The sequence below is a fragment of the Vollenhovia emeryi genome, unplaced genomic scaffold (assembly GCF_000949405.1).
Source record: "Vollenhovia emeryi isolate VEMERY1.0 unplaced genomic scaffold, V.emery_V1.0 DF939161.1, whole genome shotgun sequence".
Classification (NCBI taxonomy): Eukaryota; Metazoa; Arthropoda; class Insecta; order Hymenoptera; family Formicidae; genus Vollenhovia; species Vollenhovia emeryi.
Window position 1 is genome coordinate 1,543,986 of NW_011967205.1, and position 20,133 is coordinate 1,564,118.

General features: G+C 38.2%; 2 protein-coding genes across 2 annotated transcripts in view; one reads left to right on the forward strand and one right to left on the reverse strand.

Annotated features, from left to right (window-relative positions):
* The window catches only part of LOC105564650 (serine protease nudel), an 18,014-nt gene extending 6,917 nt beyond the window's left edge, over nucleotides 1-11,097 (reverse strand). Inside the window, exons 1-14 of the mRNA XM_012017185.1 lie at nucleotides 10,946-11,097; nucleotides 10,709-10,831; nucleotides 9,349-9,525; nucleotides 8,106-9,212; nucleotides 6,220-6,867; nucleotides 5,455-5,655; nucleotides 4,177-4,331; nucleotides 2,922-3,049; nucleotides 2,297-2,764; nucleotides 1,798-2,096; nucleotides 880-1,024; nucleotides 670-809; nucleotides 311-565; nucleotides 65-224 (exon numbers count right to left, since the gene is read on the reverse strand). Coding sequence (XP_011872575.1) covers nucleotides 65-224; nucleotides 311-565; nucleotides 670-809; nucleotides 880-1,024; nucleotides 1,798-2,096; nucleotides 2,297-2,764; nucleotides 2,922-3,049; nucleotides 4,177-4,331; nucleotides 5,455-5,655; nucleotides 6,220-6,867; nucleotides 8,106-9,212; nucleotides 9,349-9,525; nucleotides 10,709-10,831; nucleotide 10,946 — 4,007 coding nt within the window. The 5' untranslated portion in view covers nucleotides 10,947-11,097. The remainder of the gene's footprint in view (nucleotides 1-64; nucleotides 225-310; nucleotides 566-669; nucleotides 810-879; nucleotides 1,025-1,797; nucleotides 2,097-2,296; nucleotides 2,765-2,921; nucleotides 3,050-4,176; nucleotides 4,332-5,454; nucleotides 5,656-6,219; nucleotides 6,868-8,105; nucleotides 9,213-9,348; nucleotides 9,526-10,708; nucleotides 10,832-10,945) is intronic.
* Nucleotides 11,098-17,808: 6,711 nt separating this feature from the next.
* LOC105564653 (neutral ceramidase) overlaps nucleotides 17,809-20,133 on the forward strand; it is a 59,151-nt gene continuing 56,826 nt past the window's right edge. The window contains exon 1 of the mRNA XM_012017188.1: nucleotides 17,809-18,249. The gene's annotated coding sequence lies outside the window, so the exon portion shown is untranslated. The remainder of the gene's footprint in view (nucleotides 18,250-20,133) is intronic.

Below are 20,133 nucleotides of genomic sequence, written 5' to 3' on the forward strand. Positions count from 1 at the left end.
CATCCTTCCGATTCTAAATCAACTGCAAATTACAGTACTTTGAATTATAATATTAATAACTCACTTTTTGCACGTGAATGTTGATTTAACGCTCGACATTGGTATTTCAGGTGTTGTTGCATAAATTTCCTCGGTAGTTGAATTTTTGCTACTGTAAGTCTGCGTTTCCGTCTGATCGAAGAAATCGGAGGACGTTGAAATGGGAATTGCTTCCGTGCTGGCTTCTGTAACATAAAGTTTCGTGAGTGATCCTTTCAATTATTTCAATAAAAATCCGAGGCTTGTCATAAGAACGCTTGGCATAGCTTACTATTTTGCTCCGTGGTGTCGCTGAATATTTCGTCTGTTTGTGATTTTACAAATGTATTATCAGAATTCGATTCTCTGAGTTTTTTGCTTGCTACCAGAAAGCCACAGTCGACTTCATCGTCTCCGTCTAAACAATTTACAAACCCGTCACAACGTTTCTTTATCGGCAAGCACTTTTTCAGGCTCGATTGGCAGCTGAAACCCGGACACGAATCCAAGGGTTTATTACCCCCGTAAGAAGATGTTATTTGTTTATCTGCAAAGTAAGATAAACGTGTATAATAAACGCGTTTTAGATAATAGAATCAAGCTTTTGAGTAGAAGAGGCACGGCAGATTTTAACTTTTTCAAAAGATTTACCTAAAGTTTGAAACGTTTGCTGTATCCAATCCGCATAGTAACTCACTTTCGCGTAAACACCGGGCTCATTCGGGCGTCCGCATCCATCACCATGGCTGATCAGTCCCGCCGCGTACCACTGCGTCTCTAAATTTGGATTTCTGTGCAAGGTGGATTTTTCAGTAATTGCCGAAGAGTCTAATTTTCAGTGTTTCATTTGTTAATTGTTACCTGCACATCAAAGGACCGCCGCTGTCGCCCTGACAGGCGTCGTGGCCACCTTCGTAATATCCCGCGCAGATCGTGGCGTTGTTCTGATCGGGCAAATATTTGCACGACGGCAAAATCGGCACTTCTACCTCTCGCAGATGATCCGCTAAAACACAATTTTAATTTAAAGTAAAAAGTGGACTATATCTTAATTTGTACACCGAGAGAATTATCTCTTAAAATTTATCATGTGATCGTGAGACAACATGGCATTAAGAACTTTGTGGCAGCTTTTTCAAATTTTACCATACATTTTATTAGTAAAATTTATGCTAATTGTAAGCATAATTATTAGTGAAATGTATGGCAACATTTCAGAAAGCTCTCGTAAAGGTCTTCGGGATGCCGCGTTGTCCCATGATTACATACTTTTCAGGATAAATTTCAGGAGAAAATTCTCTCCGTGTGCTCCGCTCTTTAGAATACTTTTGTATTATAACGCGAAACTGTCGCTGCTTCTCTGGGAAAAAAAAAGTCAGTTACAACCCATTTTGGGGCCCACAATTAGTAATCGAATTATTTAGATTGTTCGTAACTCTAATCTTTTACGAATTTTATCCCGCGTAACTAAAAATCACAATTAGCTGTTCTATCTATATCCAAGATTTTAAAGTAATACTAATCAATTCTCTCAATTAGTTCTGTCGATATTCAGTAACGCAAAGATATTTTTCACTTAAGTGGCAATAACCGAAATGTTAAGTTACTTAACTACTTCAAAAAACGGTCAAAATTTTTCCCAGAGTAGAGTTACGAACAATCCAAATAATTCGATTACTAATGGTGGGCCCCAAAATGGGTTACAACTGTCTTTTTTTTTCCCAGAGTTATAGATTGTTCCTATTGCTGTTCTGGTTACCAAGAAAAATTCTAGCTTACAATCTGGCCCATTTTCTTTTACGGCTCCCCAGCCAATAGCAATGCATACGGACTGCGACGACGGGTCTTCTTTATAGTTAGAACCCGCGGTGTCTAACTCCGGCAGGCAGATCGGGCGGACCCATCGATTGAAAAGAAGAGGTCTGTCCAACATGATCACTGCAATGTCGTTCTGCATCACTTTTTTTCTGTAGTCGGGATGAATAGACACGTATTTCACTTGTCTCGACTGCGTCGTTGGCGAAAATGAGAACAGCCTGACTACACTGGCTTCTATCTCGTAATAATGTTGCTCATATCTGAAAATTATTATCAGGCGCATATATTAAATCGACAAGAAAAATATGTGCGTTTAAGAAATACAATTCTTTGTTGCTTGTAATATATCTGAGCCACTCTCGAAAACGTGACCCTCGTGAAATTCTTCGTAAATGCCGCGTTGTCCCACGATTACACGATGTTCAGGATAAATTTTTACGAGAAAATTCTCTCCGTTTACCCAAGCATGCAATGACCCGCGGTGAGTATGTGGACTTCGCTGAGGATAACACCGCCGCAGTGAAAATAGCCATCCCTGAAAATGGCGACCACGAAGGGCCAAGCTGTGGGATGACTCGCACGGCCGCCGACTACTCCGACGATGGTATCATTCTGATCCTGCGTCTTTTCCGCCAATATCGACGGACCAGCGCTCAACAGCCCCAGTGTCTCTTGGTAGAGCTTATTAAATTCTCGGGCGGATTGTTCCTCCGCGTGTCTCCTGAACATATAATTGCTCTTCGCGTTAGAGGCGAAGGAGGTGCTCTGACGCGGGCTGGCCTTGATGCCACAAGGTAACGGCGGACATTTCACGACTACCGCTGTACCTGGACATGGCGTTATCTTTACCTCGTCGGTATCGGTTTCTATCACGTGAAGATCTTGAAAGGCGTTAGGCACGCGAACGGTTTGTATCTTCGGCATCGTTCTGCAAAGGCGCATCAGTTTGATAACAGTTTGCAAGGAAACTCCTCAACTCGACATTTAATTAATTTTATTATTAACGAATACATGTATTTCGTATTTTCAAATCAACGAAACGATGCGTTACAAACGCGGGCGATTTAAAAGTCTGTGTGACGTACGTTAGTGGGTGACCAATCTCCGACGCGCAAGCATCCACTGCCCAGGTGATTGTCTTCGAACAAACGGGATACCATATCCCTCGTATGTTCTTATGCAGGTACCCTCGACTATAACCAACCGTAAAGATCTACGAACGAGACGATGCACATCGGGGAATAAATTGGTAAACATTTGTTACGAGTCTTATCCCACACACCATTTAGAAAGATCCCCTTGAGATATCTTTTTAAAGGTAACTTTTTGAGTAATGAATAAACGATATTTACCAGATAAATACATTAAGATGTTATAAGAGGTCTAACTGGCATCTTGTTTGAGAGATTTCTTACATAAGATAGTTAAAAAATATATTTTGAAGGTGGTTTAATAAATCTTTTTAAATCGACATTGAAATGTCATCTCAAAAATGATTTTTATAAGATATCTTTCGAAAAAGCTCTTTATGATATCTTATTTATGATGTCTGTTTAATTTTAATATGGGAGCATAGCACTTTCTCGTAAGCAAAAACCGCACGTGGTATTATAAATTAATATACCCGCATGAAAGCTTTCATCTCTCCTCTGAAAGTGAGTTCTTTTACTATTCGATCTCTTGTCGACACTCGTATGATTTTTCTTTGTACCATTTCTATTCCTTACATTGTCAAATTCCTTGTTAAAAATTCCTCAGCAAAGGCTTTGCGTTTTAAATATCTTAGAATACGTGTCTTACTGACATCATAAATATGAACTCAAGATGTCTAGTCTAAGATGCAATATTGATTTGTACTACAGGGTATCTGAAAAAAAGCTATCTTTCCGATGACTTTTGAAAGAAGTCTTTCATTTCTCTGCAAGTGGCGCATAAGAGCTCTTTCTGACTTCATTATGACTTCACTTACCGACGGTATTTTTGGACGTCCAAATCTTAAATGAGACAGCATTAAGAGATCTTTCTGTTATCATCTTGCTGTGTGGGATAGATATTAATAATAATAATAAGTAGAGGAAAGTCCTCTATTATGAGATATATTTTTAATATGAGATAGCATGTTTTTAACACTCAAATTCGATCACAAATCTTTTTTTCGTAACGATTACGCGACCTAACATTGAATTTCCCACTAAACAGATTTCGCTCCAAAGACAATAAATTCACAGTGGAATCAACTGATGATGTCTATTAATTGAACAGAAACCCCGCTATTCCATATTAGGATCCGATCGCATAATAGGGGACGTTCCTCTAATTGTACAAATATCTCGCTCTTACATCGTTTGATCCCATGTGCGTTTCTAGAAGCATATTGCAGTCGAGCTCGTCCTTTCCGCTGGAACATTGACTTTTTCCGTCGCAACGTTCTGAAAGTGGTACGCATTTACGGAGTCCGTTCCACTCATCGCAACTGAAACTGTGCATTGGGCAGCCTAGAAATTAAACATTCATTCGAATAGTCAAGTCTGTCAAAAACAGACTTTGCAAGTTTTGTTGATAGAACACTAGCAGAAACGTAGCAAAATCCGCTAACAGAATATAATGGTAAAAACTGAGCAAAATCTGTCGTTTCGTAACGACTTACACAAATGATGTATTGAAGAAGTTGTTGTTTTTCGGTCGGGCTGGATCTCTTTACTTTTGAACAGAAATATTGTTATCAGGTTATCAAGAACCAACTGTGACTGAAAACTGACTTTTTCTCCAATAAATTGTATTAGATTTTTATTGGTTCTAGTTCACTTATTATTGGTTATAATCTATTTAATAGAATAGATATTTATTTAAATTGAATGGTGTACAAAATGACGGATTCTACTCGGCATCTGGCAACAATTTGTCATATTATATCGACAGGCTTTGTCAGGAAAATAGTTTAATGCGAACACAGATATCAGATCTATTGTAATATCCGAGTAAATTTGCTGCCGATCTATTGTTATTCTGCAGTTTACTGAGCAAATTAAAAAATGTTCATTTCTTTTAAATCTTTACTGTATGTTTACCTAAGTTTTTTTTAAACATATCACAATAAATTTATATGTTGTTAAGTGCAACTATGTTTCATAAAAGCTGCTTGCATGAAGAAAAGTTTCGTGGATAAAGTAGCTTCCGTAAATTTGACCAGTATTTAGCGTCACCTGGTGGACAGCCACAGTAATATTTAAAAAGAGACGTTATATTTATAACAAATTATTATATTTGAACAATGTGGTTACGGTCAAAAAATTTCTTTCTTTAATTCTTAATTAGTTTTTGTTTTACTTAAGATAATAAGGAAAGAAATACATTGCTCAGTTGGTCACCTAGATTCCTGCTTTGTTTTATACATATATGTACATACATATTTTAAGGAAAAGCCACGTAAAGTTTAAAATTGTTAAAAATTGGCTAGTAAAATTATTACCAACTTAATAAATTTTAAGCAGATTGTACAAAAATATAGCGCGTATGTAAATGGAACTAGCGACACAATATGCAAGCAGAATTGAGTGCCTTTATATTTAATTAAAGTGTGTATATATAAAAGATATTTAAGAGAGTATATATTTTTACCATTGCAACCGAGTTCGTCCTCTCCATGTGGACAATCGAAGTAACCGTCGCAAAGCCGATTTCGCGGTATTCGATCTCTGCAGGAGCACCTTGTCTCGTCGCTGGCATCGGTGCAATCGACACGGCCGTCGCACCATTGCACCTTTAGGACGCAGTGCTGAGTATCGCATTGATGATAGTTTTCAGGACAGCTGTGGTATTCTAAAACAATTGTCATGCCGTTAAAAACCATAGACGTTCTAATGTAGGGTAGGGCGGGGCTAGTTGGGCAACTTTTTACTCAAACTGTTATAAATTTTCACTTAATTATGATTAAACTGACTACTCAAGAAAAAGTAAGCTTAAAAATTGTCAAGATCTTTAATGGATAGATTTGATTAATCGACGATACAAAAATAGAACAGGAAATAAAAATTAACTATTATGTATTTTTTAATTATAATGAAATTTACGAGAAGAAAATTTGTGTTTAGCCAAAGAAAATTGGCGAGGTCCTCTCGCACTCCTCGTATCTCTAAGCGCGTATAAACATGTTGGCACGTGTTTTGTTAATTAAGATATTCGCGTTGCCCAACTTACCCCTATGCTCTCAACTAGCTCCGTCCCACCCTACTTTCTCAGAAAATTTCGTTTCTCAATTTAAACCTTACATTTCCGGGAAAAGATAATTGAGGCAGATAAGATAAAAATATGTGAAAAAGGAGAAATGACAGAGAAAATAATTTGAAAGAAATATTCGCAGAGGACCTGCGAAATTTCACTTACCTGGGCTATTTCGCGTGCTAGCACCTTGAGGTGATATACCTGATTCCTTTGGGAGGTTTTTCGCTTCGTCGGCAGAGCGGTCGGATTGCGATGTGCCAGGGATCGGCGGGAAGCGAATGATTGGAAGTGATATATAGCTGCAAAAATACGGCGCGTTTGCAACTGATTGCTGGAGCATCGCGGTTGGCTGCTGATTCAGCGAGAAACTCGGTACGTTCGACATGGCAGACCCCGCGGGACCGATGCCTGGTCCTGTCGGCTGAGCTGGACCGTCGGCGTAGTTAAATCTTGGCGGGAGCTGCACCGTATTCGCTTGCACCTGCATATAATTTGGCGACGAGAAATCTGGACGAAAGGGGTTTTGGAACGGAGACCCGTGACTCTGCGCGGGGGAAAAATCCGGGTAAAACGCTGGTGCTGAAGACGCTGGTGCTGAAGACGCTGGCGCGTTGGAGAACTGACCGGAATATTGGTTGAAGAAGCAAACTAGTTGCGGCACCGACCACGTCGTGAAATTCGGTTGCAATTGCTGAAAGGTCTTCGTGTTCTCCGCGATTGCCGGAATCGGTTTGCCATTGTTTTCCGCTTTGAAGCTGTTGGCCGACGTAAACTGTTTGTAATCGTGGAGATTTTCCATCGATCCTGGTTCTGCAAGCACATTGTTCTTTTCTTAAGAATTTTATTATCACTAGAAAAAAACGTCATACTAAGGTATTTCTAGGTCGCAATAAAAATTTATCGCTATTTTCTGTATCTGCCCATATCTGCCAAATCTGCCAGAACAGATTTCGTCAAATGCCTACTATACATTTTGAAGACAGAAAAATTGTAGATTGCGTACAGGAACTGATACATTCGACATCCCTAGTGGAAAAAATTTCTATAAATAACTACAAAAAACTGACTTGAAATAGAAATTTGTAGAAATTTTTATATCTTCTTTGAAACATTAATTTTTTTTAAATATCTACGAAACAGTAGTACAAATTACGATGTTCTCACATCAAGAAATTATTGCAAGTAGTACTTCATGAAAATGTACAATTTTGTAAAAATTAGCACAAAACTTTACTAGTTTTAAAAATTTAAGGAACAACAAAATCCTAAAGAATTAAAGCATCCGCTTACTTGTAGAATATTACAAAAATTAACAAAAGTATTCCAATTCTAGCGTTTTCATGTTGATTTTTATGACGCTTTTTAAATTTACGTAGAATTTCTTAGATTCTGGCAGTTATATTTATTTATTTTTTAGAATTTCGTAGAATTATTTCCCGCAGAGATACTCGAAATTCTCGCTTACATACTTTACACCTCGAAAAATTATGGAGAGACATTTGTTTTAGGCTGCGTTCAGAAACATCACCCGAATGCCCCGGTGTACCATTTTAACATCCGGTGAGCAACAAGGGTATAGAATGATACGCTGGGGTACTCGGGTGGTGTTTCTGAACGCAGCCTTACGGAGGGCAGACATGCCGCAAGAAGTACAACAGTCTGGAAAAAAGTTAGTATTTTGTTTTTGATTTACGAGTTAAATAAACTTATTCGTACTTCATCCGAAGTCATATCACGCGAGTCTCATGTTACGAATTACGAGCATCTCGATACTCGCGGCTTACGCGACCCTAGAGATTATGCAAGTCACAATAAATTGAATTCCTATGCGTCGGCGCATTGCAAGTATTTGTCGATAAACTTGAAGAAGAAGGTATATCGGAGCAAGTGGCGGCGCGTAGAAGAATCAGCGGGAGGGAAAACAAGGGGGTGGCCACGTAGCTTAAAGAAGCGCATCGGCAGCGTAAATATTGGTACAAGTAGCAAGCCCTCCACGTCACGGTTTAATTATTTCACTACTACTCTCCGTATTCTTCCCGACCACGTACCGTTCGCCAACGATCGATTTTCCGGGTGTCCCTCGAGCGAAGGACGCGTCGAAGGATGCACCGTCGTGCCGCCGTCGATTCCCATCACGTCGTATCCCGCTGACACACTCGTCACGTTTTCAGTAATCTCCATCAGGAGATCGATCAGGGTCCGCGTCCTTTCGGTTGTCCCTGTTGAATCAACCGCGATTGTGGTCTTCCTAGATTGCTCATCGTCTCGCGTGATCGCGCTATACTGAGTTCTCATGCTGCTCGACTCCGGCTTCGCGCTCGTGACGTCTTTGCCTTTGGTTGTCGCGCGATATTGTTGGTCAATTTTCGACACGGCAGTGACGCCTTCCTCGTTGTGGTCTTGCGTCACGTACGAGTCGTTTGCCGCTGGAGTGCTGTTTGGCTGTTTGTCTACGACGCCTGAATTGTTAACAGTAGTGTATACCCGTTGGCTTCCGTCGGGATATCTTGGGTCAGCTGATACAGTGGTAGTTTCCAATATATTGGTTCCCTTCGAAGATTGATTCGCGACATCTTGGGACGAATTGTTCATAGCCGGCTTCACCGGCTGGATTCGCGTCGCTTCCGTCCGATTCGAGATGCTTTCATTCAGCAGCTTAATGCCGACGTGGCCAAAATTGCTCGAGCGATTTTGCGCGGCGTCATTGTACGGGAAGTATAAATCTTTCGGTTGTGGCGGGTAATCCTCGTGCCCGTCCACCACGTTCGCCAGCTCTTTGCATTTGAAACATTTCAGAATATCTTCGGGCAACGGTTGTCCGTTTATTGTCGCTGAAGAATTGTGCTTATTTGAGAGGTTCACAAGGTTTTGCACCGTCTGCAACAACATCTCGCATTGTTTCTCTTTCAGATTGCAGTCTCTTTTTCTGCGAGATACGTCCCGCTTGGAACGCGTGGCAGCGTCTCTCTCATTTATCGTTAAAAACGCGTCACCTTCGGCAACTCCCATCCTCTGGCTCGTGAGCTTCTTCTGATCGTTGAAAAATGGGTCTCCATCGATCACTCCGGTCGCCCGGGACTTCAACAATGATCTTCTGCCGACGGGAGAGTCTGGCCTGATCACCCGCTCCACACGTGCTTCCGGTTGAATGCGAACTGAAAAAATCATGGTGGAAGAGATGATTTGAGGACATCGGCTGGAAATTGCGCGATTACGAGGGCGAGCAAGAGCAAATTTCTCGGGAAGAATAATACGAGCGGTATTTATTTTATGCACGTGACGTCTACTAACCTGAGGCATTACGAGTGTCATGTCCGGATATTATAGAAAACGTAAGATTGGCAATTATAAGAAAAAGTATAAACAGTAAAAGTGTAATTGCTCCAGTCAGAAGAACACATTTGCGCCGCTCATAAAAATTCTGGCTGCGCCCGTCCGATTTCGCCTTGTATTTGTCAGATGCTGTGCCTACAAAAATCATGATCGACATTAATTTTGAAATTCCAAATTTCATTCGACCACAGCTGGCCACATTTGTTAATTAACCGGTCAATGCAGAAACTTTATCGCAAAGTGGCGCGCAGTTTTAAGTCGAAAAATAAACGCGAGAATATCACTTTTATACTGTTGTTGCGACAAATATTACCACATGCCTCGGTGGTCAAGTTGGTGAGACGCCCGCCTAGAGAGTAAGGGAGGTTCAAACGAGGGCCGAGGTAACATTTTTCGCAATAAATTTTCTGCATTGACCGGTTAACAAATGTGGCCAGCTGTGGTCAAATAAAATTTAGAATTGTATTATTATACTGGCAGTTTGAAGAAACTAATCTTTAATTAATTTTGAAATTGTGTAGATACACGGAGAGAATTTTTTCTTAAAGTTTATCCTGAAAATCATGTAATCCTGGGGCATTGAAAAGTCCTTATATGATTCTTCGAAATGCCATGTTGTCTTATGATTACATGATTTTCAGGATACATTTTAACAGAAAATTTCACAACTTTTCTGTTAAATTTCTCTCTCTCTCTCTCTCTCTCTCTCTCTCTCTCTCTCTCTCTCTCTCTCTCTCTCTCTCTCTCTCTCTCTCTCTAAGTAATTGTACTTACAACTAGTATACATTTTACTAGTAGAATGTGTGGTAAAATTTTACAAACCTCCTACAGTTTTTCAAAGTTATCCTCCGATTACACGATCTTTAGGGTAAATTTTAAGAGAAAATTCTCTCCGCGTATAATAAAATATATAGGACGGTATTCATAGTCAAATCGTATATTTAAGATCATCTTTAGATACTCCGTAGCCAATAAAATGTTCAATACAGCGTCTTTAGATAAATTCAAGACGGTCTTGAATAAAAGATCTGACTATGAATACCGGCCATAATAAAAGAATATAATAAAATACATTCCCATAACAGTATATAATAGTATGCATATATAATAAAAGAATATTTGCAATGAAGCATTACTGAAGAACTTATTGAATTTTAATTGAAAATGAACACTGTATTCCCTTGATGTATTTCCCTTTATGATTTCTTTATTCCTTATTAATATAATTTTTTAATTAATTTCCAATAAAAACTTGATGACATATAATTGAATCTATGTTTTCCACATGTTAATTCAAATATAAAGCAATAACATTTACCTGTATTTTGAATCCTCGAATCCGTCAACTCAACGCAACATGGTGAATCGATTGGAACATCGACCATTTGCGTTTGCGAGCTTTTATCAACGTGCAGTTTATTCGATTTATCCAAAAGACGCACTAATTATTAAAAAAATTAATTAACGAAATAAAATTAATCCAAAGATCATGTTTAATTAAGCTGATAAGTTAAATGCTGAGTGTGTGACTCGATGACATTTTCGAACAACTTACTGTCGATTGATCTCTAAGTTGTTTGTCGCGATCGTCTTGCGTACAAAATTCCTGGCTTTATTTCGATCTTCACACGGGATTACACCGGCGACGACTAACCCATGATTTGATAGGCAGAGTCGTTCTTCGCGACGACGCGTCAGCGAAAAATTGCTGACAGCTTATGTCGTCTCCTATTACGTTCGTGTGAATGAACCCTTTTACACGCATTTCAACAAGTGTCGTCGCAGAGCTTGCTAAAACCTGTGAATGGATTTCCTGGCTTTCACTGCAAAATTGGACTCCAATGTTCATTTCATTAGCAAGTATAAAGCACAAGAATTTTGATTGACCTGTTATTGTACAGACTTGAGAACTCAAGTGTCCGTGTTTCGTGTATCTCTCGTGCGTCCGAGAGAAACTTGAACATAACGTTTGCGATTAATGACTCTCGTTTTCAAGTGGGGAACTTTTCCCTGAAAACTCCGAACTTTGAGAAACTGTTACTCTTCATTGTAGAAAGTTCTGCAGCTCGCAAAGTTACTTTCAACCAGAAAAATGGACTGAAATGCCGAAGGATATTCCTTTTTGAGCGAAAAGATCAACGCGAACAAATCATTCGCAGAAAATCTCCTGTGAAAAAGACGTTGATGTATGTTTACCTTCTAATGTAAAGAAATAGACATTATGTATACACTTTTATAAATAAGATTACGTTGATAATAGAATAATATTAAAGTAAGTGAAATTATCAAAATAATAAAGTGTGTTTCTAAGAAATGCATATTTCCTTTCATTATTCCATTTTCACATTTATTCTTGGTATTTATAGAGGAAAGTCCCCTTACGAGATAGACTCCTAATGTGAGATAGCAGGGTTTCTGCTAAATTAACAGGCATCATCTGTTGGCACTACGCATTTATTGCCCTTGGAGTGAAATCTCTTTAGTGGAAAATTCATTGTTAGCTCGTGTAATCGTTGCGAGAAAAGATTTGCGATTGAATTTGGATCCTGAGAACCTGCTATCTCATCTTAGAGGCTTATCTTATAATAGGGGACTTTCCTCTGCATGTATATTTATTTTCCACATTGGTAAATATTTTTTCAAGGAATACACATCGAGATAAGGTATCACTTTATGAGACGAACATATTCATGAGAAATAAAAGGTCTTTTCCGTCAATATTACCAAAAGTATTTTAATTATTTTCGCACAAAGCGCAAGATGAAGGTCGAAATGCTATGAGAACAACGCAAACATGAAGTCTGCCACTACATCACATGCTCTGAAGTATTGATGAGATAAGTTTTCATCCATACAGGTCATGATATTGCGCCGCAAATTAACGGCGAATCGATTGGTATAAAGTGGCCATAACATGCCGTTATTAAAAAAGCTCTCTTAGCGGTGATCGCAGTTTCGTAATACATTTTCACTTCTTATTTAACAACTTTCATTTGTAAACAAATTGCTCGGATTGCACAATTTTATGTAAATGTCAGAAATTATTCCGCAAACGATATGGCATTAATAATCAACGTGTGTTAGCATTAACGATCAATTTGCATTATCGAAACACGGAAGAAGAAGAAAGAGAAGCAGAGAGGAAGAGGTGATGGACGTGAAATAAGGAAACCGACGGGAAATAATGCCGGTTATGAATCGGAACGGCTCATTCAGGAATAAAGTGTTCTCGGTGTAATGCGATATTTCGCATCATCGGGTTGCGATTATTGCGTTTACGCATCAGCATGCAATGTGCAAGACTGTCATATATTCGAAACACTGGAAAGTCGAAGCGATGTTTTTCCGCTGCGACAGAAAACGAAACGCGATACTTCCTGAAACCTGTGCGAGGGAAAAGGCCGAAAGTAATTTTCTCAATGTTACAACGGTGCATTGCATTTCTTACTCTCGTATTAATTACATCCAGCATCTGCAGTTTATCTCTGTCGAGTCATCTCGCTACGTACATACCATTCTTAAACAAGTCATATTGAATATGAAATATCCCGTCCTGAGAAAGAGAATTTCTAACGCTTTATGAGGCAAACATCTTTTGAACTCTTTCCGCCTCCGCGCTTCTACTTTTAATTAACCGAGGATTCTAAAAATGCTATTTACTTCTCGAAATTTGCTAGCATTATTTAATTTCTCCGGTGTATTCTGTTCCTCAAAACAATTATTAAAAAAATTGTCGATACAGAGTTAAATTGCAAACGGAAGTTCCCGATTAGTTTTCAAGTTTCAGAATTGTATAACTTATATGACATATCTCCGATATGAAACGACTCCGATATCAACGACCGTTACATTCTTTTGTTATTGCGGCTGTTCAATCATCGGCACGAGACAGTAGATGATTCGATTAGTATTTCTCTCCCGTGCACTGTCGATACATCAGACCCGCGTTTTGTTACGCTGGAATTGTTTCAGCTATTATAGAGACGATAATTGCACAATCTGGTTTTACTTTCTCCTGCGAGTATCCGAGTCGCCGCGGATCGATGAAAGTGACAGTCCGTGCTCTGACGTGACGCCAAGTACACGATTGTTTCGATGGATCGATTTTGCTCACTCGGCGGTGTTTGCGATTGATTTGTGGCCGTTTAATACTCCAACAAAAAGAGGATAGATCCTTGATAGGCGATTATCGTTGTCTTATTCGTTCTACAAACGACGAATTACATTGCGCGGAAAAGTGGAACGTTTTGAAAGTTACGTCAATGCTCTGCTTGGTGTACGGTTTGTTAATTGCGACCACATCATCGAAAAGATATTTACTGGAACATTCAGTGATTTAACATTTACAACAATTTACGCGTTTAATTAAAGCAAATTAATCGAAGCTGTAATTAAATGGGAAAACGTTGGCATTTCTATGATCAAAACATTTCTATGATCCTTTTGAAATAAATAATTTACGTTTCGTCTTCTGTTAATTACAGATTTAACACATCTATGTATGTGTATGCAACGAAGTTTTGTAATTATATGCAAGAAAGAAATTGTTGTTAATTTTTTCTTTTAAGCGTTGAACTCACGTGCGTGTACGATAACATTTGAATACGTGGCAAGCATATGCGTCACCTTACGTATTTGACATAATATACCGCGATATAAATGTTGTATGAAGCTCATTTTTCAAACAAGGCCTTAGGAAGAGCGGGTCGAGAGTTTCTCGCAAGTTAGCCGACGGCAGAGAAATTTTTTTTGAAATGTCTACCATCCATCACGCTAGACCCAGATTTCACGAGAAAACATCTTCCATGTTACTTGTAAGTATTTGTTAAGAGTTTAATGCAGTTGACGATTCAAATCAAACAAATATATTCTTTTTCTTCGTAATTGCAACAATATATTATTTTGTGCCGTAAACGTAGATAAATTTTCTAAAGCTAGAACTGTGTTAGCTTCCGGTCGGATCGCACTCGATATCGCAAGGCTGTTTTTATGTAAAAGCAATGAAGTTTACGTGTATCCTGATTACACTCGACCGACTGATTTACGCTCGCGGCTCGGAAGATCCTGTATCGAAGCTTGCCCTCGCTCGCCCGCGAGTCAGCCTTTGAAAAATCATGGGAAAGATAGGTGGAAAAATAATGCTACTAGCCGGGATGCGCACTCGTATCTAAGTCAAGGGAAACCGGAGTGTTCAGTGGACTTCGCTGTTTTTACACTCCGCGCAATTCATTTGCATTCGTACCATTCGACTATTAAAGTTGCTCTCTCGGCGGTAATATTTTTTCCTTATCTCCACGTACGGCTGTTCACCCAGCGAGTTATTTAAATACATTTCGCGAGCTTATGAAACCAAACGTTCGAATAGATTTTTGCCTCTGAGAAAATATCGTCTGCCGTGAACTGTAAGCGTGTCGCTTGAAATACCGTAGTTTTAAATCCCAGAATTTTTTACGAATTTGCGCACATTCTTTCCCCACGATTTCAATATAGTAGCAATATTTATTTTACGTAATAATTTTGCATACATATGCGAATGAAACTTTTAATACAATGAATTGATATAAAAGCGTTTTACTGTTTATATTAAACATTATTTTATAAGTGTATTACTTTTTATTTATTCATCTCTTTTCAAATATTGTATGTGTTGTTATGCATTATTGTTATATTCATTCTTTAACACTATTTTTCTCCAAACAGCTAGTCAATTAATTCGTACGAAACAATCAACGAGTATCAAAGTTTTAAATGACTTTCATATTAAGCTCTTACTTTATGTGAATAGGAAATAATAATATCATTTAACACGATCTAGAAGATCTTAGAACACAAAGTGTCATGCTAGTAGCTTGTGTACACACGGAAGAAGAGAATATTCTTCTTTTGAAAATATATTTAGTTCAACGTAAAAATCTTGAAATGAGATTATATTTCGTTAAAGAAAAACTTGAATGAAGCAATTTTAAGTAATTCCATCAAGAAAAATATACGTTTGTTATTTAAGGATAACTTTCTTGAATGGAAAGAAAACAATACTGGATAGAAAATAACATATTTTCAAATCGAAGTTTATAATGATTAGAATGATTTTATTGTCAAAATAATTGTATGTATTCTTGAAGTGACAATTATAGTATTTAAATAAGACTAATATTGTTGGAATGTGTAAGATTATTAAATGCTTTTAAAAAGACTTTAGATTGTTGCGTATACACAAAACAATGAACGCGTTAATTTGAATATAAGAGTTGATCTAACACTTTTTTCTGTGCATTAACTGAGATGCCTATTTAAATTTTATATGTTTAAAAACAAATTAAGTGAATGATAGATTAGGAGATATCTGGGATTAACATATTGTTCTCATCTTCCCGAATATCCCCTAAATAATAATGTGGCATGTGATCATTCAGTAATGTGAAAGACTCAATTAATTGAGTCATTCATAAAGATACATTTAAGACTCTTAACTAAACTCGATTTTCTCGTCGGGGCGATTTATATATAATTCAGTTTATAATTGAATCCAACTTGAATCGCTCTGTACTGTTTTATTGGAACTCATTCGTATTCGAATAATAATAAAAGAGAAAAATAATAGGGTGCACACCAGCTCGTTTAATTGTATAAATATGTGAAGAAGAGGCCAATGATATCAACGAGCGACAAGGATAACGGTTAAAATACATGTATCAATATTATTGCAAACAAATTTAATGAGAAAAGGCGAACGACACACATTGTCTTCATCAACGCACGATATAAATGATAAATTAAACATTAAATATAAATGCAACGCCGGAGCAAAAATTAAACAATGTAGAAAATCAACAGTCGACACAAAATTTTAATTAGAGAAATTTATTGCGAAAAATATTACCTCAGCCAGGGTTTGAACCTAAACCTCTTTGTACGGCAGGCATAGGCACACGTACGGATTCGTGTATACAGTGTGAGGCAATAACTTTGCCCACCTTGAAATCTCCGAAGCGCCTCCACTTTTTGAAAAAATATTACAAACATGTTATGGCTCCTTTGATACAGTACAACTTTCGTAATTAAAATTTTTTCATATCTGTCAAAATAGCGGAGATATTCGAGGTGGACAAAGTTATTGCCTCACCCTGTATACTCACACGTCTAGTCTCTTTCTCACATTCGGCCCCGAGCCTCTGCGCCTTTCATTTTCTCTCTTCTTCCCTCGCCTTGACACAACGTACATATACGTACGCTCAGGTCAATAGCTGAGGCTTCGGCAGCGGGATAATTGTCAGGGAGCCACCACGTGACAATCGGAATATTGACAGAAGAATGCCAGTTTGAATTTATAAACTCAGCCAATCGGCTCGACAGAATTTTGAGAGAAAAGAAAACATTTTGATATGCCACGTATATGTCAAGGGCAGCAGATGATTCCCGCTCGTTCTCTTTTATCATTATTCGAATAAGTGGAGGAAAGGCCAATAATATCAAGTAGCAATAAGGTTAACGGTTAAAATACACGCATCAATGTTATTATAAACAAATTTAATGAGAAAAGGCGGCATTCTCTTCATCAGCGCACGACAGAAATAAGAAATGAAACATTAAATATAAATGCAATGCATACAGGAGTAAAAAATTGAGAATAAAAAATTAAAAATTAAGTACAACACGTAAGATCTGTTGCAATAAAAAACAATCAAGGATTACGCAAACCGCAAAGCCTATATCAGACTACGAGTTGAGATTAGATTGAAATTTGACCAATCAGAGTAAAATTCACTAAACTTGAGATTAATAAATTTGATTCTGATTGGTCAAATTTCAATTTAATATCAATCTCAATCCGTAGTCTGATACGGGCTTAATGGGTTTCGACTGTGAAGATCGAAGCCAAGAGGTCTCGATAGACGGAAGAAGCGTAGACATAATCTCTGATTTCATATTCTCGAGTGAAAGCCGTCAGATGGATACGATATTGCACGTTTAAAACGACGAATAAATTGGTCCATAGCATGCTTATTCCGTCTACTGGGACCTACATTAATGTATAATGTAAAACGTGATGTACAAAAGCTGTTTTCTTTTCTCTCAAAGGGAAATTTGGTCGGGCCGATTGGCCGAGCTTTTAAATTCAAACTAACATTCTTCTGTCAATATTCCGATTGTCACGTGGTGGCTCCCCTTGACAATTGCCCCCCTCCCCCCGCCAAAGCCTCAGCTATTGATGTACATATACACATTGTGTCAAGGCGAGAGGAGAAGAAGAGAGAAAACGAAAGGCGCAGAGGTGCGGAGCCGTGACTGTGAGAAAGAGACTGGACGTGTAAGTATTATACATACACGTATGCGTGCCTATGCGGTGAGAATAGCCGTGGAATCGTTTCCGTTTCCCCTCCTTCGCACCGCCGAGCCATGTGAGTCCCAACGTTGGGTTTGGTTTGGTATCCGAACCAGAGTCTCTCCGTGGTGACGGGCCGCTGTCGGCATCGCAGTCCCAGCTGGCGCCGTACGCCCCCTTTCCGAAGGATCGGACGATCTTCGATAACGCGACCAATCGTTCACCTTGCGAATACACTTATCGGTTTCACTTAATTGGCGCGTACCTCTCCTATAATCGCAATAACTCGAGCCGTTGGAACGCTAGTTACGTGAGTTCCGCGAAAACTTGTCACTCACCGGCTGCGATATATATTTCTCTTTGTTCTCCGGTGCTGCTGGTGACCACATGAGCGGAAATGGTGACGTTTCGCTTACAAGAAATTGAGAGTGCGCTAATTTTGTGACGACCGGCGTGTTTATTATATTTGTCCGTTACAAAGGCAAGCAGCATCGTTGGAACATACACGCTCGAATTGGAGTAAATGTGACTTACAGGTGCGTGGACTTTGAATTTATTCCTTGATATTTTGCGCTACTCTCACCAATCTTTTCATGTTTGTTTCTCACTTCTAGTGAGATAATGCGAGAAAAACATCTTCGTCGATAGCTTAATAATAACTGATTCCGTTACTTTTAATCGTATATCATACGATGCTTGACGGGACACTCCATTAAACACACAGAAATTGCTATTGTACATTTATTTTCATATTACGTTAGAAAGTATTGATGCACGTGTTTACTGAACGTGACAAGATTATCGCATAAAGTATCACAAATTTAACCTTTATATTAACTTTTGTAATAAAATTGAATGCTATCACATTTTATGATTGAAAGATGTTTCATTCATTTTATTCATTTTATTCATTTTATGGCGTAATATTATTGGTCAATAGTATAAGATAATAATTTACTACTTTTGGAGTAAATATATTATATTTTAAAATATGCAGCATAAAAATCCAGGTAAATTATTTACTAAAAGCGTAAACGTTGATTTGTTCGGAATACAAGAGATATGGAATAATGTCATGAATAACGTTGAAAGATTTTGCGAAAAAAGTGAAAGCGTTCTTCGTTTTGGTATCGACGTAACTGGCATAATCGTCTGTCCCGTCGAAATTTAACAGCATCCGGCTCTTATTTCGTCCGATCTTCTCTCGCGTGTAACTCACCAGTTTAAGGGACAGTGATTCTCATAATCAAGTGTATATTAGTACGAGATACTTGGTAAATAGTATATCGGCTGAAAGCTGATTGTGTGATTTTATATAAACACTTATATAATAATTTTCAATTTGACCGGCAACGCGGGCATTTCGTAATCTCGACGTGAAGTAGTACAGTAGGTCACAGCGTCCGAGATCAATGTCCTCTAAAGAATAATCGCGTAATGTATATGGACCATTAAAGCCGTTCTTTTAATTGCGACGCTTCCGATTACCGTTGATCTTTAAATTAATCAGCGACAATTAACGTAAGCGTAAGAAAACAATTCAGCGAGAAAAATAACGTAAAAGTAATGGGTGGTAAAAAGCATTTCATTTCGTTGAATGCATGTACGCGAGAAACGTTTGTGAGAAAATAGTCTTAAAATCGTATTAGAATACGATTTGAAAGCAGAATAATGGAATTGTGTCAGTAATACATATATTCAAGCAAAATTTGGAATATTGAATCGCCAGTGATTCATTAACAATTAGGTTGAATAATCCATAGACATAGAAGATAGACCCAGTATACGTGTTCCCAACGTGTCACGAACATAACAGACAAAGAGGCAAAATAAAGTGGCCGCAGGAGGCATGAGAGGGGGCGGGAGTCAAAATATTGTCTTGCGCAGACAATGCGGCCACTCTATTTTGCCTCTCTGTCTGTTATGTTCGTGACAACTTTTCTTAAGGAAACGAATGGGCATGCTGGGTCTATCTTCTATGTCTATGGAATAATCCGTCACAACTGGCCACAGGAAAATTTCCTTCATTGTAACACACATGTTAGTCGGCGTATGGCATGTGGTCAAATGCCAACTAGATGCTGTAGAATACATTTGTAAAGGGTCGAAACCCATGGCCGAAACGTTGTGTTACAATAAAGAAAATTTTCCTGTAGCCAGTTGTGTCGGATTATTCAACCTAATTGTATACGTCACTAGAATAAGCTGTTTAGGATTGAATTGAATAGCAGCCGGAATAAATAGAATAGGAAAAGAGGAATAAGAAAATTAAGAGCATAAATTTACTCAATTTATCAATTTCGTTAAGTTGCAGCGTTTTATCGATGTAAGTTGTACTTTAAATTTGCGCACACGCACACAAAAACTTGAAATTTGTGCAATTAATTGAGAACATTCTGTGCACGAATGTATGACAGAGA